Source organism: Callorhinus ursinus, unplaced genomic scaffold, assembly GCF_003265705.2.
Source record: "Callorhinus ursinus isolate GAN/ISIS: 27379988/994484 unplaced genomic scaffold, GSC_fseal_2.0 scaffold31, whole genome shotgun sequence".
NCBI classification, from domain to species: domain Eukaryota; kingdom Metazoa; phylum Chordata; class Mammalia; order Carnivora; family Otariidae; genus Callorhinus; species Callorhinus ursinus.
The window spans coordinates 15987032-16012327 of record NW_027397093.1 but is presented as its reverse complement, the minus strand read 5'-3'; the positions used below and the strand labels follow the sequence as shown (position 1 = coordinate 16012327).

General features: G+C 45.2%; 1 protein-coding gene across 1 annotated transcript in view; it reads left to right on the top strand.

The window, feature by feature from the left end:
• Positions 1 to 12306: 12306 nt before the first annotated feature.
• The window catches only part of STOX1 (storkhead box 1), a 59847-nt gene continuing 46857 nt past the window's right edge, over positions 12307 to 25296 (top strand). Inside the window, exon 1 of the mRNA XM_073878905.1 lies at positions 12307 to 12616. Within this exon, the coding sequence (XP_073735006.1) occupies positions 12307 to 12616 (310 nt within the window). The remainder of the gene's footprint in view (positions 12617 to 25296) is intronic.

The window sequence follows — 25296 nt, the reverse complement described above, 5'->3', positions numbered from 1 at the left end:
TTGTCAAGTGAATGTCTGCTGAGAGCTGACACCTCACTAATTTGGCCTTGACTATTTGTATCTTTTCCACAAGCGAAACAGTCTTTAAAGGAATATTCTTGTTTAGAGCAATCAGATAAAATATCAAGGATGGGTCCCTGGAGAGGTGGAGAATATTCCCGTGGAGACCCAGTTTCTGTCCAGGAGGCAGAGCTGGGGATAAGGCAAGCCATCCTTGCCATTTGTATGACCTCTGACCTAGCTTCTTACTTAAGGAGGAGGCCTAGAGGTGAAATGTGTGGAAGAGGTACCGTGGGCACCATAGGCAGAGGGCCTGACACTTAAAGGGTTTATGCCAATCCTCTTGATCTCTGGTAGGCCAAGGGAGATGTATTCCTAGAGCAACCAAATAGCAGATTTGATGAAATGACATTTGAGAAAATAAGGGGAGGCTCCCTAAGGAACATAGCACCTAAAAAACTCCCCTCTTCAAAGAAACATAAGCACGAGGCAGGTGGAAAATATGAAATCACAAAACAAATTTCCCCCAATGGGCTCAAATAGTTCTCCATCATTTTTAAGAAATCTTCCTTTTAATTAATTAATTAATTTATTTATTTATTTATTTACTGTAGGTTCGGGGCACCTGGATGCCTCAGTTGGTTGGGCGTCTGCCTTCAGCTTGGGTCATGATCTCGGGGTCCTGGGATCGAGCCACGCATTAGGCTCCCTGCTAAGATGGGAGTCTGCTTCTCCCTCTGCCCCTCCCACTCTCCCTACTCATGCTCGCTCGCTCTCTCAAATAAATAAATAATAAATAAATAAATAAACGAAATCTTTAAAAAATAAAGTAGGCTCCACACTGGGTTTGAACTCACAACCCTGAGATCAAGACCTGAGTGAGATCAAGAGTTGGACACTTAACTGACTGAGCCACCCAGGCACCCCTGCAATCTTCTTTTTAAAAACAAAGAGGGGCGCCTGGGTGGCTCAGTCGTTAAAGTGTCTGCCTTCTGCTCAGGTCGTGATCCCAGGGTCCCGGGATTGAGTCTCGCATCGGGCTCCCTGCTCGGCGGGGAGCCTGCTTCTCCCTCTGCCTCTGCCCCTCCCCCTGCTTGTGTTCTCTCTCTCTCTGACAAAAGAAAAAAAAAGAAAAAGTCACCTTAAAATCATATTTTTAAAAAAGATTTTATTTACATATTTGACAGAGAGAACACAAGCAGGGGGAGTGGAGAGGGAGAAGCAGGCTCCCACCCAATGCAAGGCTCGATCCCAGGACCCTAGGATCATGACCTGAGCCGAAATCAAGAGTTGGATCCTTAACTGACTGAGCCACCCAGGTGCCCCCTTGCCAGATAATTCTAACATCTGGATCATTTCTTTGTTGGTGTCCTTACTTGTTTTGACATCTGCCTGGTTCTTGGTATGACAAGTGGTCTGTGACTGAAACCTGGACATTTTGGTATTGTGAGACTCCGGATCTTATTTAAATTTTGTATTTTAGCAGACAACACTCAAACCTCTGACACCACTCCAGTGGGTGAAGAGGAGTGCCACCTTGTTACTGTCAGATTGGAGGGGGGGTAAGTCCAGGACTTTTACTCTTGCTCCTTTGATGGTGGGGGGGACAAAAAGGGGGAGCCATTGTTACTTCTAGGTGGGGTGGGCTTTCAGGCCGTCCACTAGGCTTGAAAGTGGTGGAGCGTCTTGTTACTGCTCTCCACGTGGCTTCCACTGACACTGAGGAGGGGGTGGCCTTTTTACTGCTGAGCTGTGGTGGAAGTCCTCATTCTCCACCTGGCCACCTCTGATACCACCCCAGTGGGGAGGGGTAGAAGTCTGAGCTCCCCATGTGCTCTTCACTGACCCCACAGGAGGTTGGGGTAGGGGGTGAGCTGGGACTCATCATTATAGCCTGGCAAGTGTGGGAGTCTAGGCTTTCTAATTGGCCTTTGCTGATGAGATGGTAGAGCTGAATGGCTACTGTGTTAAAGCTTCTGTCTTTTTTGTTTGTTTGTTTAAGATTTTATTTATTTATTTGTCAGAAAGAGAGAGAGAGCAGAAGCAGGGGGAGCAGCAGTCAGAGAGAGAAGCAGGCTCCCCGCTGAGCAGGGAGCCTGATGTGGGACTTGATCCCAGGACTCTAGGATCATGACCTGAGCCAAAGGCAGACGCTTAATGGACTGAGCCACCCAAGCGTCCCAAGTTTCTGTCTTGCTAGGCTGTTCCTCTCCTACTCCTTTAGGAAGGGAAAGCAGTCTTTTCTTGAGGTGTTAGTTTTTTCTGTGCCCATTGGCATTTCCAGTTTGCTGGCTTCTCTGGTATCCAGTTTGGTATATAGAAAGCAAAAAGAAAACCCAGGGAACTAACCAGTGGGGTGTTGTTCTTGGGTCCCTAGATCCCTAGCCAGCTGGTCTACCAGTCTTGTCTCTCTCTCTCCACCTTTCAGAGATACAGATATATTCCCAAGGTTTTTAGTTATGCTAAATGCGAAGAATAGGGGAAAGTGTGTCTCTTCCATCTTCCTGAAACCAAGTCTAATATTTTTCATTTAAAATATGATACATAATATGATTCTATTTTTCTAAAATTATTTCTTTCTGTCTATATATCTAGCTAGAAAAATGCTCACCCTGCCAAAGATGATCATTTCTGGGTGGTAGAATTTCAAGTGAAAAAATTTTTTTGTAGTTTAAATTTTTAATATTGAGATATATTGTTTTTCAAAAAGAATAAAGACATTCTAAAAAGAAGCCAGTGTGTGCCTTGGGGGAAGGTTGGGAGATATTAATATCCCCCAATGAAATGTCTACATCCTAGAAAACCCAGCAAATTTCCTTTCTGAGTGATTGTAATCAGTTTAAAAGAATTCTTTTCCTGTTGTCTGCTAGTGTGGTTTACCTCTCATCATCATTTGGCAATTTGAATGTCCAAGAGGGACAATTTATTGGTTTAAAAAACAATTCTTGGCTTCAAAGTCATTTGAGGACTAGGGGTGTATGTACCCTGTTAATATTCAAAATATAAATGAGGGACGCCTGGGTGGCTCAGTCGTTAAGCATCTGCCTTCGGCTTAGGTCATGATCCCAGGGTCCTGGGATCAAGCCCCGCATCGGGCTCCTTGCTCAGTGCGGAGCCTGCTTCTTCCTTTCCCACTCCCCCTGCTCATGTTCCCTCTCTTGCTGTCTCTCTCTCTCTCTGTCAAATAAATAAATAAAATCTTTAAAAATATATATAAATGGAATTTTAGGCAAATGAGAAAAGGCTATATTGGCATAAAAAACAAATCCTTCCATTGTGAATGCCACGGAGCCTTTCACTTTAGAGTGAAAAATTTTGATTCAGGTAGAATAAGCAAGTTATATTACGTGAATGGCATTTCAATTTGAAAAAAATTATGAGATTCTTTTGAATAACAAACTATGAGTTTTCAAAAAGAAAAAGAGATATTCTTTATGAAGCAATCCACCAAAGGGTTTGCTCCGCTCATCTTGTTGAAATGTTCTAACATACACGTACACATTTATTTACAGTAAATTTTTAGACAATCTAGTATAAAACATGTTTGCCTATAAATGCATCTTTCCCCTCATGCAAAGGAATATTTTCACCTGTAAGAAATATTCTTTGAGAACTCACTGCCCTTAGAGATGGGCATCTAATTTCTTAAAAAATTCAGAACTCTGGAGTGGAAGTTGCCAGATACATATGGGCTCTAATATAGTTTTGCCATAAACATCTGTGGGAAATCTGAGGTTAATCTTGTAGAGGGATATTAAATTTGCAGGGTCTGTTGGCTGTTTCCCCCTGAAGTGTCTGGTAAATGAGGTGAATTCTTTGACACTTTTTTCCTAAGGAGTCTGGAGAGCTCTAAGGATTGGTAAGAGGGCTGGCTGCCTTTCACTTTTCAAGCCCTGGTTTGAATCTAACCCGGGTTAACCTTGTGACCCTGAATTGTTTGTGTGAAATGAGGTGGTGATCTCAGTCTTGCCTTAAGGAAACCCCTTTCGCATAGAAATTGGCACTAATTGGTCTCCCTGTTGACAGGCTTAGCTGAGAGGCCATGATTGAGTAGGCAGTGAGAACAGCAACTAAATGAGCCCACCTCAGTTCAGCGTGTTGGCTGGAGAACACAGAGGGCCGCTACCCGTTCTGCTTCCTTCCAGCAGCATCTGACATGGAAAGCAACGGAGCTGGCCCAAGGAGGCCCAAAGGCCTACCGATTGTGCACTAAGAATAATTTCCATATGTCTGGCCCTGTTCTGCAAAGCGGCCTCGGCGCGGATAGGGCTCTAGGCCGGGATTTGGCAAACTTTTTCTGTAAAGGGCCAGAGAGGAAATAGTTTCGGCTTCACAGGACATACAGGACTTTGTGGCAACCAGTCAACTCGCCTGACAAAAGCAGCCACACCTTATTGGTACATGACGGAATGTGCCGATCTTCCGACATAACGACATGGACATGGAAAATTGAGTTTTATGTAATTTTCACATGTCAAGAAATAGTCTTGGGCGCCTGGGTGGCTCAGTCGTTAAGCGTCTGCCTTCAGCTCAGGTCATGATCCCAGGGTCCTGGGATCGAGCCCCGCATCGGGCTCCCTGCTCCGCGGGAAGCCTGCTTCTCCCTCTCCCTCTCCCCCTGCTTGTGTTCCCTCTCTCGCTGTGTCTCTCTCTGTCAAATAAATAAATAAAACCTTTAAAAAACAAAAAGAAAAAGGTATGTGTACTCTGGGGGTGCCTGGGTAGCTCAGTCAGTTAAGTGTCTGACTCTTGGTGACTCTCAGTTTTGGCTCAGGTTGTAACCTCAGGGTCCTGGGATGGAGCCCTGTGACGGACTCTGCGTTTGGCAAGGAGTCTGCTGGAGATTCTCTCTCTCCCTCTGCCCCTCCCCCCCAAACAAATAAAAATCTATAAAAGGTAACACATACATCTTAATATTCTCAGTGTGATTCTTTGTCCTCGTAAGAGGAACAATGTCACAATCCTGAAAGCGAGACCGAGATGTGTAGCCTCCTATCTCTGTTTGAAGGCTCACTCCCCTTCTTTCTGTTTTTCCAGTGCTATTCTTTTTCTTTCCTGGGTTGTTTTTTGTGTTTTTTTTTCTTCTTCTTTTTTTGGTGAATGGGGAAAATATGATCCCAGAGTTTGTTGGAAAATGGAATTTTTTTTTCGTTCAAAGATGTTATTTTAAAATATAAATGTTTTGGGGCACCTGGGTGGCTCAGTTGGTTGGGCGACTGCCTTCGGCTCAGGTCATGATCCTGGAGTCCCGGGATCGAGTCCCATGTCGGGCTCCCTGCTCTGCAGGGAGTCTGCTTCTCCCTCTGACCCTCTTCCCTCTCGTGCTCTCTATCTCTCATTCTCTCTCTCAAATAAATAAATAAAATCTTAAAAAAAAAATAAAATAAAATATAAATGTTTTGGGGTCTTATTGCCCAGTATACTTTATAAGCACTCCGCTACCCAGATGTACCTTATTGTAGGAGGTGATGATAGAGGGTTAGTAATCATTTTTACTGAATATCAGGAAAGAAAATCACCAAACAACTTAACCCAACACACTAATGTTTCTTTTTAAAAGGTGGAGGTATTTTAAGAGCATATTCATTTCTTCATAAATCACCCTCGTGTATCCCTTTGTTTTTCCTTTTGTTCTTTGTATCAAATACCCAGTGTTCAAATTTCTCATAAACTGTTTCACATTTGGTTTGTTCCAATTAGGATCCAAATAAGGTTCGCACTGACCGTTCCATTAGTTGATATCTCATTCTTTTTAGTTTATGCTCTTCTCTTCTGCTTTTTCTCATCATAAATGTGTTAGAAGTCTCTGATGTTTTGAAAAACACTAGATGGCACGCTGTCTGAGCGAACGGAAATGTTTCCTCTATCTTCGTGTCCTCCTCATTCCCCAAAGCGGCACCTGGAATTTAGCGGGCTCAAGAAGTACTTTTTGTTGTTGTGTTACAGGTCCTTCTACAGAGCCTCCTGTTTTATTTGGATCCTCTGGGGAACGCTGAATGAACTGCATCTGTGCCGTCCTAGACCAGCGTTGGTTGGCACCAACTTGAACGACCAGTTCTCCCTTATCACACTGTGTTCTTTACCATCTTGTTGAGAGAACCATTTTCTGGCTTTTGAGCCATGCTGTGGGGGGCACTCTAGAGGGGAAACAGATGAATACCAGGTCATCCTGGATTCCCGTTCAGAGGCTTAAACAAGGTGGGGTGCCTGGGTGGCTCAGTCGGTGAGCGTCTGACTCTTGGTCTTGGCTCAGGTCATGATCTCAGGGTTGCAGGATCAAGCCCCGAGGCGGGCTCTGGAATCTGCTTGAGATTCCCTCTCCCTTTCACTTTGCCCTTCCCCTCCTCAAATTAATAAATCTTTAAAAAAAATAGGCTTAAACAACTCATAACAAGTATATTGTGATTAGGGACAAAGCAACAGTTTGTTTCCCAATCCAAGATCATTTCAGCGTGTGAGGGAGGTGCCTTAGCATCTTTATTCCCCTCTGTGCCCAAGAAAGCAGAGAAAACAGACTCCTGGCTACGGGCAGGGGCCTCACTGGAAACAGAGTTCCTTTGAGATCTGGGCATCTGGAGTGGGGCCAACTCATTTTTGGTGGGATTTGCATGTAAATAGTGGGATATGAGGCCCAGCTTTACACCCTGTGCAGTAACCAAACTGAAGAGAAGTGGTTTCTCCTTTAAAATCCTGAAACTGGGTTTGGCATCTTGCCTTAGGCCTGCATACTTTATTCTCCCTTTTTTTAGGTGTAGGAAAGAGTTAATCTGATTTTCCAGGTTTCAAATAAGAATCTTGCTGACTTGCTCTGGTTCCAGGGCACTTCGTTGTACGTCTTTTTGACAGGCTGGTGTTGTGGCTTTCTTTCTGGGAGTAATTTTTTCCAGTTCTGAGACCTGCCCTCTGACCCCAAGTTTAATGGGGAAGTGAAATGATGGAGTCTCTTCATTTTGGTTAGAAAGCTTATTGGGTCCAATGGCCCCAGTGCAGGGGAGCCAGCTGCCTTAACTTCTTTTAAATCAAAAATTATTAGAGCCTTCTTCTTCTTCTTCTTTTTTTTTGTAAATTTTTGGCAAGTATAGAAAAGCTCAAAGAAAGAAATAAAAATTGCTTGTAATTCCACCATCTAGAAATAATTTCTTTTTTTTTTAAAGATTGTGTTTATTTATTTGACAGAGATAGACACGGTGAGAGAGGGAACACAAGCAGGGGGAGTGAGAGAGGGAGAAGCAGGCTTCCCACCGAGCAGGGAGCCCGATGCGGGGCTCGATCCCAGAACCCTGGGACAATGATCTGAGCCGAAGGCAGATGCTTAACTACCGAGCCACCCAGGTGCCCCTAGAAATAATTTCTTATAATGATAATATTCCAATTCCCCCCCTCACCAAACAAAAATAGGATTATGGGGGTGTTTTAAATGCTTTACGGGTGTTAGTACCTTTAATCAGTGGGGAGGGGCAGAGTGCAGGAAGTTTGTATTGGTTTCTTTTTTTTTATTTTTTAAAGATTTTATTTATTTATTTATTTGAGAGAGAGAATGAGATAGAGAGAGAGCATGAGAGGGGAGAGGGTCAGAGGGAGAAGCAGACTCCCCGCTGCGCAGGGAGCCCGATGCGGGACTCAATGCGGGACTCGATCCCGGGACTCCAGAATCATGACCTGAGCCGAAGGCAGTCGCTTAACCAACTGAGCCACCCAGGCGCCCTTGTATTGGTTTCTGACAGAGACTCTTCTTGACCAAACTTTGGTCAGGCTCCTCTAAGCCCTCTTTCTTTCCTTTCTTTTTCTTTCTTCTTCTTCCTTCCTTCCTTCCTTCCTTCCTTCCTTCCTTCCTTCCTTCTTTCTTTTCTTTTTCTTTCTTTTCTTTCTCTCTCTCTCCCTTCCTTCCTTCCTTCCTTCTTCCTTCATTCCTTCCTTCCTTCCTCCCTCTCTCCCTCCCTCTCTCTTTTTCTTTTCTTTTCTTTTTAGTAGGCTCCATGTCCAGCGTGGAGCCCAGTGTGGGGCTCAAACTCACAACCCTGAGATGAAGACCTGAGCTGAGATCAAGAGTCAGATGCTTGGGTCACCGGGGTGGCTCAGTTGGTTAAGCATCTGCCTTTGGCTCAGGTCATGATCCCAGGGTCCTGGGATGGAGCCCCACATCGGGCTCCCTGCTCGATGGGAACCTGCTTCTCCCTCTCCCTCTGCCTCCTTCTTCCCCTGCTTGTACACTCTCTCTCTCTGTCAAAAATAAATAAAATCTTAAAAAAAATAAAATAAAGAAATGGCATTAGATGCTTTTCTCCTGCCCCCGCCTTCTTTTCTCTAGCCTTTGCCTCAATACAGTTGTTTAGCAAAGCCTCACATTTTTCTATGAGAAATACAAACAAAAGTCTCCAGGACTTTTTTTTTTTTCTGGTACAGGGAAAAAAGATGTTGTAGAAGTGGAAATGGTCATAATAAAGAGAAGCCAGATAGAAAACGATTTCTAACTCAGCCTTAAATGTCAAGGCTTGATTTTCTTAGTTAAGGGGGAGGAATTTCAGCCTGATGAATTCTGGTGTGGAAAAGAATTTGAGGCAGTTAAGACAAACATCATCCTCAGTGTAACATGTGTGCTGTAAACAGACTCCAGAGAAATCACTGAACTCCAAATGCCTGGGTGGGTGAGGCCTGGCTGTGCCTGTTGCTTGAGGCTTTGCCCTGGCTTTGACTACTGGATAACTAGGTCTTCCTGTGATTCACCCACAGACCAGAAATGCTTATGTGTGTGGTGACCCCAGACTCACGAGAAGCAGCAAAAGTGGAGTTATCCTGGATTAAGTACTAGTTAAATTGGACTTGATTCAAGTGGAATGAATCTATGGCCCAGGTACTGGGCCACAGAGACGAGTCAGTCAGGAGCCTGGTCCTCAAGGAATCCCAGGTTGCCTGATGAGACAGATAATTAAGTATTACAGCCCTTGCCACACAAGTGTTATAAAAGGGTTAACAATGTGCTCCAAGAACAGATGATATCTCCCTGGATGTGTCACAGGTTTTATGGGCTGAACTTTGTAAGATAACAGCTGGTCAAGGGGGAAGGCCTTCTAGGCAGATGAAATAATGTGAGCAAAGACGGGGGAAGGTGTGTAATTTTGTGTAGTTGGAGCACAAGATCTGTGGATTGCTGGAGGAGGGCAAGGATAGAAATGGCAATGATATTAGAAAGACTGGGCTGGGGTCAGAGTGTGAAGAGCACTGAATGTTCTACTTCGGATAGACCCCAGACAGATGTGAGCATCAGATGATCAAGTTTATCTTATGTTTCTGTGTCTGGTCTCCAGAGATCACAAAGATGGAAGGCCCTTGAGAAGTTTCTGTTTCTGTTTCTCTAGTTTTGACACGTAATACTGGCCATTCAGGCTGGAGGTCTTCAGTTTTCCATTAACACTTTGCGTGCACACAAGCAGGGAGAGGGGCAAAGGGAGAAGGTGAAGCAGACTCACCACTGAGCTGGGAGCCTGACGCTGGGCTTGCTCCCAGGATCCTGAGATCCTGACTCAAGTCCAAGGCAGATGCTTAGCCAACTGAGCCACCCAGGTGCCCCTCCATTAACTTTTAAGGCATATTCCATTTGGTAGTTTAGGGATATTTGTGAGGTAGCTGATCCTTTGGGAAAACAAGTAGATACATATTTGGCTGTGGTTTAAAATTTTTCTCTTTACAGTCTTCCCTCTTCTTTTGTTAATTGGACAGCTGAAATAAAATGATAATGGAAATGTTGCACATCTGAATGAAAGTTTCCACAATTTAAGACAGTTCTACCTTATCAGTTCAGGCCATGAAATCTCATAGCGTGGTCTACCTGAGAGCATCCCAGCAGCTACAGGCTCTGCTAATAAGGGCCTTATTGTGTATTTCCAGTTCAAAGACTTGGGAGAGAGAATCAAGCTCAGGACAATTTTTCAGACCAGGCAACAGGTCCCGTGAGTCAGGGTGTGGGTCTTCTGGCTTCCCCGTCTAGCCAGGTGTGTGGACAGTGTTGGGATCTCTATTTGACTGTCCATTAGCTTTGTCCTCATAGGCATGTGGCCTAAGCTCTTTAAGCGTTTTCTTTTCTTTTCTTTTGGTTTTAAGTAGGCTCTACACCAAGCATGGAGCCCAACACGGATCTTGAATTTACGATCCTGAGATCAAGATCTGAACTGAGATCAAGAGTTGGATGCTTAACTGACTGAGCCACCCAGGCGCTCCCTCCCCTTTTAAGCTTTTGTTTTTCTTGTGGAAGATGGGGCTTACTAATATTACCCCTTTCAGAGGGTTAATTTTGAGGCTAAAATTATATCACACATGTAAAACCCTTAGTACAGTTCTAGGCATAGAGTGGGCTGAGAGTAAATGAGAATTATAATCCTTATTATAATGGAAAAGACACTTGTAGATGCTAGTTACAGAGACAAGTCATAGTTCTTTAGGGTGGGAAACACAGCAAAGTTATCCTTGATCCCATAAGGTTAGGGATACGATAGAGACAACTCAGTGGAGGAAATTTTGCCTTCCTCGTGGAGCTTCTACAAACATAGGAGTTTAGTTCATTTAGGCTCTCTGCTGTATTTATCCATCCATCCATCCATCTCCATCAGTGTCAAAATTCAGACCTGAGATGGTTATCTCAGGTTTGTATGCTTATTTGAATTGAAAATTGTGTCAGACTTGTCATAGGGAACCCTGATTGGTAGTTGTCTAACTCTATCTCTTACTATCTGTGTGATCAGTATGCACTTTTTTTTAAGGATGTTATTTATTTATTTGAGAGAGAGACAGAGATAGCGAGCTGGGAGGAGAGAGAGAAGCAGGCTCCCCACTCAGGAAGGAGCCCAATGCCCACTCCATCCCAGGACCCTGGGATCATGACCTGAGCTGAAGGCAGAGGCTTAACCGACTGAGCCACCGAGGCGCCCAGGACGCACTTCTTAATCTAACACAGCCTGCAGTTTCCTCATCTCTAAAACTATAGAAATGCTAACAGGAGTTAACACCTAGTTGTGAAATTAACACCCCCAGCATACAGTGTTCAGTAAATGTTAGCTATCATTATTTAATAGAGTCATCTATCATTTATTGTGAGGATGATTTACAAGGAGGTAGGGTATAAATTATCTCCAATCATCATGGTTGTTGACTGATGAGCTGAGGGAGCGGAAGTCTGGGATGACACCCAGGTCTTGCCAAACACCTCTGCTCCTTCTTCTAGGGACAGTTTCTAGTAGTAATAACGAACGCCCTACCTCTCATGTCCCCTGTTCTTTCCTCCAGGAGCCCTGTTCCATTGCCCCGGTCAGGGCTCCAGCCTCTGTCCCTCCGCATATGAGCAGTACCTCGTTGCTCCGAGGCCCTCGCTACAGTCGGCCCGACAGATCACAAGCCCCTCTCCCTTCAGTCCGGGGAGCTCCCGGGCAAGACGGTTTCTCTTTCTTTGCGGGATGTCCAGGTCCAGCCCAAGGCTGAATCCCACGGACTTCAGCACTGCGCCTCGCCAATCGCGGCCGCTCCTCTGGAACACTTCCCTTCCCTTCCCACCGAAGGGTGTAGGAGAGCCCAGGGGCGGGCCCAGAGCCTAGAACCTCAGAAAGTCACGGATGGAAAGGGGCTTAGAATGCAGTTCCAACTCCTCATTTTACAGGACAGTAAACTGAGGATCAAAGAGAGGGGAAGTGACAAGCAAAACGAGTTAGGAGCGGACCGAGACTCAAACCTGGGTCGACGGACTGACTCCCGGCCCCAAAGAGGTCCCTGACACCCGCAGGCTGTCCCTCATGGCCTCTCTCACTTAGGAGCGACCCTGAAGCCAGGACGATGGCGGCCACCCTGGTCCTCTCAGTTCTGGGGACTGCCGGCCGTGCCGTTCGCGCCGCGGTTGAAAGAGGCTCCCGAGAGCTGCGGGGCTCCCCGAGGACCTGGAAAGGCTCCAGAGCGTCCCCTTCGGGGTAGGGGAGTTCAGGGCTGCCCCGGAGCCGGGAGGTGAAGGGAGTCCCGGGGACGCCGCGGGGAGGTGGCGGGGGGGGGGGGCGGCGGAGTCCGGGCTGGGGAGGAGAACCACTCAGTCCTCGGAAAGCCCCATTGGGCGCCGGGCTGCCGACGGCCGCGGCCACCCTCAGGCCCCGCGTCCCGCCCCACCCCCGAGCCGCCGAGCGCCGCCGGCCCCGCCCCCCGGAGCCCGTTCCCCCGGCAGCCGGCGCCGCGCGCAGTCGGCCGATCCCTCCCGCCGGCCGCCCGGCCGCCAGTGCTGCGGCAGTGCCGCGCCCGAACATGCGCTAGGCTGGGGCCCCGGCCTCCCGCGGCGGCATGGCCCGGCCGGTGCAGCTGGCGCCGGGCTCGCTGGCGCTGGTGCTGTGCAGGCTGGAGGCGCAGGAGGCGGCGGCGGGCGCGGAGGAGCCTGGCGGGCGCGCGGTCTTCCGCGCCTTCCGCCGCGCCAACGCGCGCTGCTTCTGGAACTCGCGGCTGGCGCGCGCCGCCTCGCGGCTGGCTTTCCAGGGCTGGCTGCGGCGCGGGGTGCTGCTGGTGCACGCGCCTCCCGCCAGCCTGCAGGTGCTGCGCGACGCCTGGTGCCGCCGGGCGCTGCGCCCCCCGCGCGGCTTCCGCATCCGGGCGGTGGGTGAGTGCGGGGCCCGGACGGGAGGGGTGCCCCGCGCCAGCCGCGGGGACCGAGCCCTGGCCGCTGGGGCGTGTGCGGCCCACGCTCCGCTCTGAGGCCGCGGGAGCCGGGGGTAAGAGGGGATGGGCGGCCACCTGGCTGCTGGAGGAGGGCTGTCCTCCCAGGACATTGTCTCCTGCCCGGACACTGAAGCTCAGGCCCCCGAGATAGGCGTGGCCGCTGCCTGGGGCCAGCTCCAGGAGGCCTCCACTTCTCAACTCTTTGAGCCAGTGCAGCCAACAGGTTCCTGGCCGAAGGAAATTTCTACTTAGAAAAGTGATGCTCTGGGGAGTCGGGGGCACCGGGACTGGGGTCAGGAGACAGGGCCTCTGTCCCCGCACCATGGGGGCTCTTAGGAAGGGGACTGCTGAACTGGTTGCTCCTTTTTTTTTTTTTTAAGTTCCAGGCTTGGAGCGGACAAGAGTCCATGGTTTCCATACCCTTCTGCACTGGGTGGTGTGGTGGTCTTGGCTCAGGGCCTAGTGGAACGTTTGGGGTCATTAACAGCTTGGGAAAAAGAAATGACAAATGGTGCTCTGAACACATCCCATCCCATTAGCTAAATAGAGAAGATTCCTCCTTTTCAGTCTTTTCAGAGAGCCCGTTTGTTAGAAGGCAGCAACTTTTTGCTTGTGTAAAATAGCTTCATTCAAAACCACTGCAGCATTAAGTGGTCTTTGACACCCACCGCTAAACGGAGGAGGGCATGGCAGCTCCCTGTACCAGTCTGGTTTGTTTGCATTTATGTGGGGTTGTGACGGACCATTTGATGGTGTGCTGTTGACAAGTTACCAGTTGTTCCAGCCCTGAATTTTGACTCCTACTGAGGAACCCCTCTCTCTCTCAGTCCATAAATCCTCCTCCTCCTCAGGTGAAGCAGATAAAACACATTAGTTTTAGTCCCCAGGGAGAAGAGGAGTGGGGTGGGGGTGGGGGGAGAGTAGCAAGAGACACTTGATGTTGTTGTGTATCATCTGCTTAGAGATGATGTCTCAATATCCCAGGCCAGGGAGGCTAACCGTTGGCTTTTCATCTCCATGCATTCCCGTCCTGTCTGGTACCCCTGCTCCACTTTTTCTAATGTTAAAAGCAAAAGGAGAGCTCATTGGCAAAGCCACATACATACATTTCATCTCCTTTTACTTGCAGGAGTTACTGAAGAAATAGGTTTCTGATCTGAACGCAGAGAGCCAAGGAGCCAAGCCAGAATTCTCACAGGGAAGGGGGTCTTTCAGACAGGCTGGATGAAAAACTCTTTTCAGTTCTGTGTCCTCTGTTTTTCTGGTTTGAATTAGTGGTTGCATTCTCTGGTTCCCCCACCCCCTTTCAAAGGGTGAGCATAGAGTATTGCAGAGAGGGAAGATGGAGTTGGGGGTCTGGACCTGAGGGTGACAGAGAGACTTGTACTAAGCCAGAGGCAGTCACGGTGCCACCACCTGGGTCCCAGCTAGCAGTGGTGAATGGTGGTTCCTGGGTTGGCCCTGTTTGCTGCCCTCTGAACAGTGCGGGGGACAAAGAAAACACGTCACCAGGTGCTCCAGTCCTCCACCCACTAGGTAACTCAGCCTCACTGCACAACTCTGGATGCCATGGGCACTGTATTCTATGGAGTGTGCCGTAATAACAGTGGTCTTTATGCTAGGTCATCACCCCTGACCCGGGTCTCTTAGAAGGAATGATTTTGAAGTTTTTAACAGAGTCCTGATAAGAATTTGGATGTTTCTGGAATTTGTACAAAACCACCTAATAGGACACTTTGAAGAGCAAAATGGAGAAAGATCTTATTTGATGCAGGTCAATGGATGCATATGGACAGGGAGTTCTTTCTTTTTTTTTTTTTTTAAGATTTTATTTATTTATTTGACAGAGAGAGACACAGTGAGAGAGAGAGAACACAAGCAGGGAGAGTGGGAGAGGGAGAAGCAGGCTTCCCGCGGAGCAGGGAGCCCGACGCGGGGCTCGATCCCAGGACCCTGAGATCATGACCTGAGCCGGAGGCAGCCACTTAACTGAGCTACCCAGGCGCCCCAGGGAGTTTATTTCGAGTAGAATTGATAATTACTAGTCTAACCTGGGGTCCTTAAGTCAGATCAAAGGAGAAGAGGCATCAAGGCAGCTCCTGGGCTAGGGCCATCTCAGAGTCCCAGAATGTGGTAAAGGCAGGGGGAGCTGCCTTCCCTAAAGAGATTGGAAGTTTCAGTTCACTTGCTTTCTTGAATCTGGCAGCTTTGACTTTCAGAAGCTAAAATGGGCTTCCAGAAAGGCAAGGGAAGAGCAACAGTGCACTCTTGTAGGTACTGTTACTTTGTGGCAAAGAGCAAATGCACAAAATGCAAAAAGCAAAAGACACAAAGGATCAATTTGGTCAGATCAATTTAGTCCCTTTGCTGTATATATATATATATATATTTTTTAAGGCTCATTTACTCCCATATAAAAGCGTTTGGACATAGGGAATGCTGCTGGCCAGCTCAGACAAAATGCACGGTGGGAAGTGGGGGTGGCCACCAGCATTATAAACCCATGGTGCTCCCATGGGTTCTTCTCCTGGGCTTCTGGACCTGGAACTCCTGGGGCCTCATAAGATATGAGGAGGCTGAGCAGGTAAGAGTGACCTGAGTTTCCAGTGCACACCTGAATTTAAGGCCTGCAGGAATTTTTCTCCACGTTTTGTGCCTTTTCTTTCCCTCTTTAATCTCCACCTCAACTTCCCTCTGGTGAGAAAAATAGTTCCCAGGCTGAGAGCATTTCCCTAAAAAGAAGGACATAGGATCTTTTAGCATGATGACTAAGTCTTCTTTTGTGCTCCAGTACTCATGTCTTTTTTTGTTTTTAATAAGCAAGTGACATTAACAAATGAAAGGGGTGACTCTGGAAGCCGGAGGGAAATATCTGCTCAGCAAGCTGAGCCACTGCAGGTGGTTAGGGGTGGGGGACACCTGTATTTGTTTGGTTGAATCGGTTGTTACTCTGGGACCACACCTCCTGGGGAGGTGAAAGGTTAATGATGGCTTCCCTGGGGTTAGGGAGGGAAGGCCACTTGGCCAAACAGTTTGCTCCTTTCTCCTGAAATTTATAGCCAAGGTGTCCCTGCTCTTTCACCCCTAGCATGGCCCTCCATCTGTTATCATTGAATAAAAATTCCTGTGGCTCTTTTTAAATATTTGCCTCATTAATTCATTCATGTGTCAGGTACTGTTCTAGGTATGTCTGTGTTTTAATGCGTATTTCACTCAGAGCTGCTTGTATTCAAGGAGAATATTATATAATAGAGTTAGCCAGTGTCCTCCATATTCAGTTCACTGGGGGATAGCTGAGTGGGAGGCTATGTTCTAGAAGCTGTCTGGTTCACGCAGAGGCTTCTCCATCCCACTGTGACATGTGTGGGCACTGCAGGTTCTGCCTGTGATTTTGGGGGGTGAGAGTTCCCTGGTGTGTGTTTTGGGGGGTACTGAAGATCAGGCAGGTTAGGCTCGTGAAGGGGAGGTGATAGAAGGATCTTCCCACCTCTACGTGTCCCTCCTTCCTGCTCACTGAAATATCTCTGAGCACAGAACTTATCGAGGCAAAATTGAAAGGGCCCCAGAAGAGTAGAGGCCAGTCACTAATTTATGCTAGGCGTAAATGACTGATTTCAGAATCTATTGTGGGATCTGGTTTGAGAGAGGAGGAACGCTCAAGGGTACCAGGTGCCTGATGGTGCAGGAGTTGGATGAATATCTGAAATTTTTTTTTAAAGATTTTATTTATTTATTTGAGAGAGAGAATGAGAGAGAGAGAGCATGAGAGGGGGGAGGGTCAGAGGGAGAAGCAGACTCCCTGCCGAGCAGGGAGCCTGATGTGGGACTCGATCCTGGGACTCCAGGATCATGACCTGAGCCGAAGGCAGTCGCTTAACCAACTGAGCCACCCAGGCGCCCCTATCTGAAATTTTGTTTTGACTTATCCTGTGATTTAGGGAATGCCTTGGGGGGAGTGCGTAGAGACTGTGAGGAGAGGAAGTGGTCCAGCTCCCATCCTGCCTTGTTTCTAAAGCCCTACCTTGGGGCACCTGGGTGACTCAGTCGTTGGGCATCTGCCTTCGGCTCAGGTCATGATCCCAGGGTCCTGGGATCGAGCCCCACATCAGGCTCCCTGCTCGGCGGGAAGCCTGCTTCTCCCTCTCCCACTCCCCCTGCCTGTGTTCCCTCTCTCACTGTGTCTCTCTCTGTCAAATGAATAAATAAAATCTTAAAAAATAATAATAATAAAGCCCTACCTTGAAAGACAGTAGGGTATCTTGTAGGGTTTAATAGCTAATGGAATATTTGAGGTGAAATTTTCATTTAGTGAAATGCACAAATCGTTTAAGTGTATTCTTTTTAAAAAGATTTTATTTTTAAGTAATCTCTACACCCATCATGGATCTTCAATCCACAACCCCAAGATCAAGAGTCACGCGCTCTACCACCTGAGCCAGCCAGGAGCGCCAAAGTGTAGTATTTAATGGATTTTTCAAATATATTCATGAATGTAACCCAACTTCCTAGCAGGATTTAGAACATTACCATTAGCCCACAAAGTTCCTTCTTGTTCCTTCTCAGTCAGCTCTGCCCCCACCCTGAGAATTAACATGATTTTTTTTTAAAGATTTTATTTATTTATTTGACAGAGAGAGACACAGCGAGAGAGGGAACACAAGCAGGGGGAGTGGGTGAGGGAGAAGCAGGCTTCCTGTGGAGCTGGGAGCCCGATGTGGGGCTCAATCCTAGGACCCTGGGATCATGACCTGAGCTGAAGGCATAGATGCTCAACGACTGAGTCACCCAGGTGCCCCTGACCTGATTTTTTTTTAACCATAAAATAATTTTGCCTGTTCAAGAACTTCATGTAGGTGGAATCATATAGGAGGTATTCTTGTGTGAGGATTCTTTCACTCAGTTTAATGTTCCTGAGATTCATCTCTGTTGTATTACTAGTTTGTTCCTGTTATTGTGTAGAATTCCATTTTATGAATATACCACAGTTTATCCATTTTCCTGTAAATGGATCCCTGGGATGTTTCCACTTTATGGCTATTAAGAATAAAACTTCTATGAATATTCATGTATAGATTTTTTTTTTATGCCTTTATTTCTTTTGGGTCATTACCTAAAAAAGGAATTGCTGACTCACTGAGTAGGTTATGTTTAGTTTTAAGGAACCTTTTTCCAGAGTGATTGTGCATCTTTGCCAACATTTGATGTTGTCAGTCTTTCTAATTATAGCTATTATGGTGGTATCTTTTTTTTTTAATTTGTTTTTGTTTTTTAAAGATTTTATTTACTCATTTGACAGAGAGACACAGCAATAGAGGGAACACAAGCAGGGGGAGTGGGAGAGGCAGAAGCAGACTCCCCGCTGAGCAGGGAGCCCAATGTGGGACTCGATCCCAGGACCCTGGGACCATGACTGGAGCCGAAGGCAGCCGCTTAATGACTGAGCCACCCAGGTGCCCCTGTTCTGGTGGTATCTTATTGCACTCCCTGATGTTATTGAACACTGTTTCATGTGCTTATCAACTTCCTTTGTGAAGTATCTGTACACATCTTTTGCCCTTTAAAAAAAAATGGGTAGTATTTTTTCTTTATTATTTTCTTTTTATTTTTTAAAGATTTTATTTATAAATTTGAGAGAGAGAAAGTGCGCGAGCAAGCAGGCAGGGAGTGGGGCAGGAGGGGAGGAAGAGGAAGAGGGAAAGAATCCCAAGCCGACTCCAGACTGAGTGTGGAGCCCCACGTGGGGCTCAACTCCAGGACCCTGAGATTATGACCTGAGCTGAAACCAAGAGCCAGAAGCTTAACTGACTGAGCCATTCAGGTGCCCCATATTTACATAATCTCTACACCCAGTGTGGGGCTTGAACTCATGACCCTAATATCAAGAGTCACATGCTCTTCCAACTGAGCTAGCCAGGCACCCCTGGATAGTATTTTTATTTTATTATTGTGACTTATTATTTCATTATTATTGCTCTGTAGTTCTTTATATATCCTGAATATCAGTCCTTTGTTAATTATATGGTTTGTGAGTATGATCTAGCCTGCGGCTCGCCTATTCAGTTTTTCAGTGGTATCTTTTGGAGAGAAGTTTTAAATTTCGATTAAATCTAATTAGTCCATTTTTCTCCTTTATGGATCATACTTTTTGTATCCTCTATAAAGGAATTTTGCCTAACCCAATGATTTTCTCCTGTGTTATCTTCTAGAAGTTTTATAGATTTGTGGTTTTACATTTAGGTCTGTGATCCATTTTGAGTTAATTTTTATGAATGGTATGGTAGGTGAGGTTCACTTTTCTACATATGGGTGTCTAATTATTCAAGGACAATTTATTGAAGAGATTAGCCTTTCTCATTGAATTGTCTGTTAAAAATCAATTGAGGGGCGCCTGAGTGGCTCAGTTGCTTAAGCGTCTGTCTTTGGCTCAGGTCATGATCCCAGGGTTCTGGGATTGAGCCCCATATCAGGCTCCCTGCTCAATGGGGAGCCTGCTTTTCCCTCTCCAGCTCGTCCATGCTTGTGTTCCCTCTCTGTTCCCTCTTGCTAGCTCTCTCTGTCAAAGAAATAAAAAATAAAATCTTTTTAAAAAAATCAATTGAATGTATATATATATAGGGGTCTATTTCCATTGATCTTGAGTCTGTCCTTTCATTAAAACATACTGTCTTACTGTACTTTATCGTTAAGACTTGAAATTAGATATTGTGATCCTCCAACTTTGTTCTTCCTCAGAATTGTTTTGGCTACTGTAGATTCTTTGTTTTTCCACATAAATTTTAGAATCAGTTTGTCAATTTCTTTAAAAAAATCTATTATGTTGAAACAATAGATCAGTTTGAAGTTAGATGAGCAATTCATCCTGATTTGCCCAAGACTGCTTTGGCTTTAGAAATGGTAGTCCTGAATCTTTAGAAATTAACTCCTTCAGTCCCAGGCAAACTGGGATGGTTGGTCATCCTAATTTGGGGAGAATTGACATTTTAGCAATCCATGAACATGGTATTGTTTGAGTATTCTTAATTTTTCTTAGCAATGGCTTGTACTTTTTAGGGTACAGGGTCTGAATATCTTTTGTTAAATTTATCTTCCTAAGAACTTCATGTTTTTGGATGCTATTATAAATGGAATTATTTTTTCTATTTTTTAATTTTTTAAAAGATTTTATTTATTTGAGAGAGAGAGAGAGCACAAGCAATGGGGAGGGGCAGAGGGAGCACAATCCCTCTGAGCAGGGAGCTGGATGCAGGGCTCCATCCCAGGACCCTGGGATCATGACCTGAGCTGAAGACAGACATTTAACCGACTGAGCCACCCAGGCGTCCCTGGAATTATTTTAAAATAAATTTCATTTTGGGGGCACCTGGATGGTTCAGTTGGTTAAGTGTTCAACTCTTGATTTCGGCTCAGGTCATGATCTCAGGGTCATGAGATTGAGCCCTGTGTTGGGCTGTGCTCAGTGTGGAGTCTGCTTGGCCCTCTCCCTTTGTTCCTCCCCCAGCTCGAGTGTGTGTGCGTGCACTCTCTCTCTCAAATAGTTAAATAAATAATCTTTAAAATAAATTTTATTTTAGAGTAATTTTAGATTTACAGAAAAATCACACAGGTAGTACAGAGTTTTGGGGCGCCTGGGTAGCTCAGTCAGTTAAGCATCTGCCTTCGGCTCAGGTCATGGTCCCAGGGTCCTGGGATTGAGCCCCGCATCGGGCTCCCTGCTCAGCGGGGAGCCTGCTTCTTCTCTCTACCCTTCCCCTGCTTGTGTTCCCTCTCTCTCTCTCTCTGTCAAATAAATAAAATCTTAAAAAAAAAAAGTATAGAGTTCTGTATTCATCACCCAGTTTCTTATGATGTTTTTTACCTTACCTTTAAAAAAATTGAGATATAATTCACATAACATAAAATTAACCATTTTTAAGTATACAATTGAGAGGTTTTAGTATATTCACATTGTTGTGCAGCCATCACCATTATCTAATTCCAGGATATTTTCTTCACCGCAAAAAGAAACTGTACCTACCAGCAGTCTCTCCTTATCTCCTCTCCTTCTAGCCCCTGCCAATCACTAGTGTACCTTCCGTCTTTATGAATTTGCCTATTCTACCTATGCTAGATATTTCTTTTTTTTTTTTTAAGATTTTATTTTTAAGTTGTCTCTACACCCAACCTGGGGCTTAAACTTACAACCCTGAGATCAAGAGTCACACACTCTACTGACTGAGCTAGCCAGGCACCCATGGATATTTCTTTTTTTTTTTTTTAAGAGTTTATTTATTTATTTGACAGAAAGAGACACAGCAAGAGCAGGAACACAAGCAGGGGGAGTGGGAGAGGGAGAAGCAGGCTTCCCGCGGAGCAGGGAGCCCGATGCGGGGCTCCATCCCAGGACCCCGGGATCATGACCTGAGCCGAAGGCAGACGCTTAACGACTGAGCCACCCAGGCGCCCCACCCATGGATATTTCTTAAAAATGGAATCACAGTATATTGTTTATATCTCATATCTTTCACTTAATATGTTTTCAAGGTTTATCCACGTCATATCATGGATTAGCCCTTCATTTTTATGGCTGAATAATATTCCATTGTATGCATATACTACATTTTGCTTATCCATCAGTGGATAGTTACTGGGGTTGTTTTCACTTTTTGGTCACTGTGAATAATGCTGCTGTGAACATTCTTGTGCAGGCTGTGTGTGGATATATATTTTTATTCTTAGGTAGAGCCCATTTGATTATTTTTAAATAATCTGTTTCTCTGATGAGATTCCCAATTTATTCATTGCAAGCATTTTTTTTTTATCTTTCAGTATAGCTCTACCAGCTTGTTTAAAATTTAAAAAATTTTTAATTATTTTATTTTTCTAATTTTATTTATTCATTTCAGTGAAGGAGAGAGTAAGAGTATGAGCAGGGGGGTAGGGTCAGAGGGAGAGGGAGAAGCAGACTCCCCCCTAAGCAGGATGCCGCACACCAGGCTTGGTCCCAGGACCCCAGGATCATGACCTGAGCCGAAGTCAGATGCTTAAAGCACTGACTGAGCCTCCCAGGTGCTCCCCCCAAATTTTTATTTTATTTTTTAAGTAACCTCTACACCCAGCATGGGGCTTGAACTCACAACCCCGAGATCAAGAGTCACAGCTCTACCGACTGAGCCAGCCAGGTGCTCCCAAAATTTTTGTAGTTCTAACATCTTAGTCATTTCATGGTCAGTCCCATTGCTTGCCTTTTCTTTTGAATGGGTCACATTGTACCGTTTTTATATTGTCTAGACTTGTGGATTATATCTCTGACATGAATGGTATGTTGTAGAGACTCTGGATTGTCATGCTCCTCTGTAGTGTTCGTTTTTTTGTTGTTTTTGTTTATTTTATCAGGCAATTAATTTGGCTGGACTAAAAACTCTAAATTCTACCTCCCCTGCACTAAATGACAGCTAAAATCTCTTAAGGTAGGCTGCTTGTGCCCTGTGCATGCGTAGCTCGTATTTCAGTCATAGAGTCGGGCTGAATTTATGTGCAAAATTTGAGGGTCCACCTCTGTGGCTCAGGCCATTCCAGCATCACTTTTCTGCTGTTGTAGCTGCTCCAGACTGTGTCCCTAGACTCTTTAGGCCAAGAAGACCATAGGTTTCTACCAAAGTTTTAGCCTCCTGGCCTGGCTCCTACTGGGGCCTGCCTGCCCTAAGGCGAAGAGCTGTAGAAACTGGGACACTTAACTAGTGCCATTTCCTTCCAAGAGGACCTCCCCTCCAGGTTCTACTTGGTTTTGGTTGCTTTTAAGTGCCTTCAAATAAGGGTTTTTATATTTCATCCAAAGTTTATATTTGTTGTTTGCAAGAGGGTTGGTCTAAGGATCTTACCATCATTATTGGGAGCAAAACCCCATTAATGAATTTTTTAATCCCCGTCTTTTCCTCTTTTATGTATGTATCTTTTTTATATCTATTTAAGTTTTTATTTTATTTTATTTTATTTTTAATTAATTAATTATTTTTAAGTAGGCTCCACGTCCAACACGTAGTCCATCGTCGGGCTTGAACTCACAACCCTGAGATCAAGACCTGAGCTGAGATCAAGAGTCAGACACTTAACCGACTGAGCCACCCAGGTGCCCCTTAAGTTTTATTTTAATCACCTGGTGCTGATCATGACAAGTGCCCTCCTTAATCCCTATCACCTATTTCACCCATCCCCCCCACCATCTCCCCTCTGGTAACCATCAGTTTGTTCTCTCTAGGTAAGAATCTGTTTCTTGTTGTTGTTTTTTTTTCCTCTCTCTCTTTCTCTTTTTTTTTTTAAACTTTGTTCATTTGTTTCTTAAATTCCACATGTGAGTAAAATCATATGGTATTGTCTCTGACTTATTTCTTTTAGCATTATACTCTAGTTCCAACCATGTTGTTGCAAATGGCAAGATTTCATTCTTTTTTTATGGCTGAATAATATTCCATTGTATATGTATACCATATCTCCTTTATCCATTCATCTATTGATGGACACAGGCTGCTTCCATAGTTTGGCTATTGTAAACAATGCTGCAATAAACATAGGGATGCATGTATTTCCTTGAATTAGTGTTTTTGTATTTTGAGGGTAAATACCCAGCAATGTGATTATTGGATCAGACCGTAGGGTATTTTTTTTTTTTAAGATTTTTTAAAATTTTTTTTTAAAGATTTTATTTATTTATTTATTTGAGAGAGAGAATGAGAGACAGAGAGCACGAGAGGGAAGAGGGTCCGAGGGAGAAGCAGACTCCCTGCCAAGCAGGGAGCCCAATGCGGGACTCGATCCCGGGACTCCAGGATCATGACCTGAGCCGAAGGCAGTCGCTTAACCAACTGAGCCACTCAGGCACCCTAAGATTTTATTTTTTAAAATAATCTCTTCACCCAATGTAGGCTCAAATTCACAACCCCACTATCAAGAGTTGCATGCTCTACCAACTGAGCCAGGCAGGCGCCCCATGGGTAGTTCTATTTTTAACTTTTTAAGAAACCTCCACATTGTTTTCCAGAGTGGCTGCACCAGTTTGCATTCTCACTAACAGTGCAAAAGGGTTCCTTTTTCTCCACATTCTCCCCAACACCTATTGGTTCTTATGTTTTTGATTTTACCCATTCTGACAGGTGTGAGGTGATAACCTCATTATAGTTTTGATTTGCATTTTCCTGATGATGAGTGATGTTGAGCCTCTTTTCACATGTCTCTTGGCCATCTGTAAGTCTTCTTTGGAGAAATATCTGTTCATGTTTCCTGCCTTTTTTTTTTAAAGATTTTATTTATTTGAGAGGAGAAAGAGAGAGTGCACAAGTTGGGGGGGCGCAGAGGGAGAGGGAGAAGCTGACTCCCGCTGAGCAAGGAGCCCATCAGGGAGCTCAGTCCCAGGACCCTGAGATCATGACCTGAGCCAAAGGCAGATGTTTAACCCACTGAGTCACCTATGCACACCTCCTGCCCATTTTTTGATTGGATTATTTGTTTTTTGAGTGTTGATTTTATTTATTTGTCAGAGAAAGAGAGAGCACAAGCAGGGGGAGTGGCAAGCAGGGGGAGAGGGATAAGCAGGCTCCCCGCTGAGCAGGGAGCCCGATGCGGTGCTCAATCCCAGGACCCTGGGATCATGACCTGAGCTGAAGGCAGATGCTTAACTGACTAAACCACCCAGGCGCCCCTATAAGTTCTTTATATATTTTGGATAATAACCCTTTATAGGAAATGTCATTTGCAGATAGCTTCTCCCGTTCTGTAGGTTGCCTTTTAGTTGTGTTGATTGTTTCCTTTGTTGTGCAGAAGCTTTTTATTTATTAAAAAAATTTTATTTATTTGTTTGTTTGTTTGACAGAGAAGGCGAGCACAAGCGGTGGCAGGCAGGGGGAAGGGGAGAAGCAGCCTCGCTGCTGAGCAAGGAGCCCGATGGCTCCATCCCGGGACCCCCCGGGATCATGACCCGAGCCAAAGGCAGATGCTTAATCGACTGAGCCACCCAGGCACACCAGAAGCTCTTTATTTTGATGTAGTCCTATTTATTTTTGCTTTTGTTTCTCTTGCCTCAGGGGACATATCTAGAAAAAAAGTTGCTACTGCTGACGTCAGAGAAATTACTACTTTTGCTCTCTAGGATTTTTGTGGTTTCAGGTTTCACATTTAGGTCTTTAACCCATTTGGAGTTTATTTTTGTGTATGGTGTAAGAAGGTGATTCAGCATTCTTTTGCATGTTGCTGTCCAGTTTCCCCAACACCATTTGTTGAAGAGACTTTTTTCCCATTGGATATTCTTTCCTGCTTTGTCAAAGATTAACTGACTGTACAATTGTGGGTTTATTTCTGGGTTTTCTATTCTATTCTGTTGATCTATGTGTCTATCTTTGTACCACTACTATAATGTCTGGATCACTACAGCTTTGTAATATACCTTTAAGTCCGGAATTTTGATGCCTCCTGTTTTGCTTTTCTTTTTCAATATTGCTTTGGCTATTCAGTGACTTTTGTGGTTCCATACAAAGTTTAGGATTATTTGTTCTAGTTCTGTGAAAAATGCGATTGGTATTTTGATAGGGATTGCATTAAATGTGTAGATTGCTTTGGATAATAATATTTGTTCTTCCAATCCATGAGCATGGA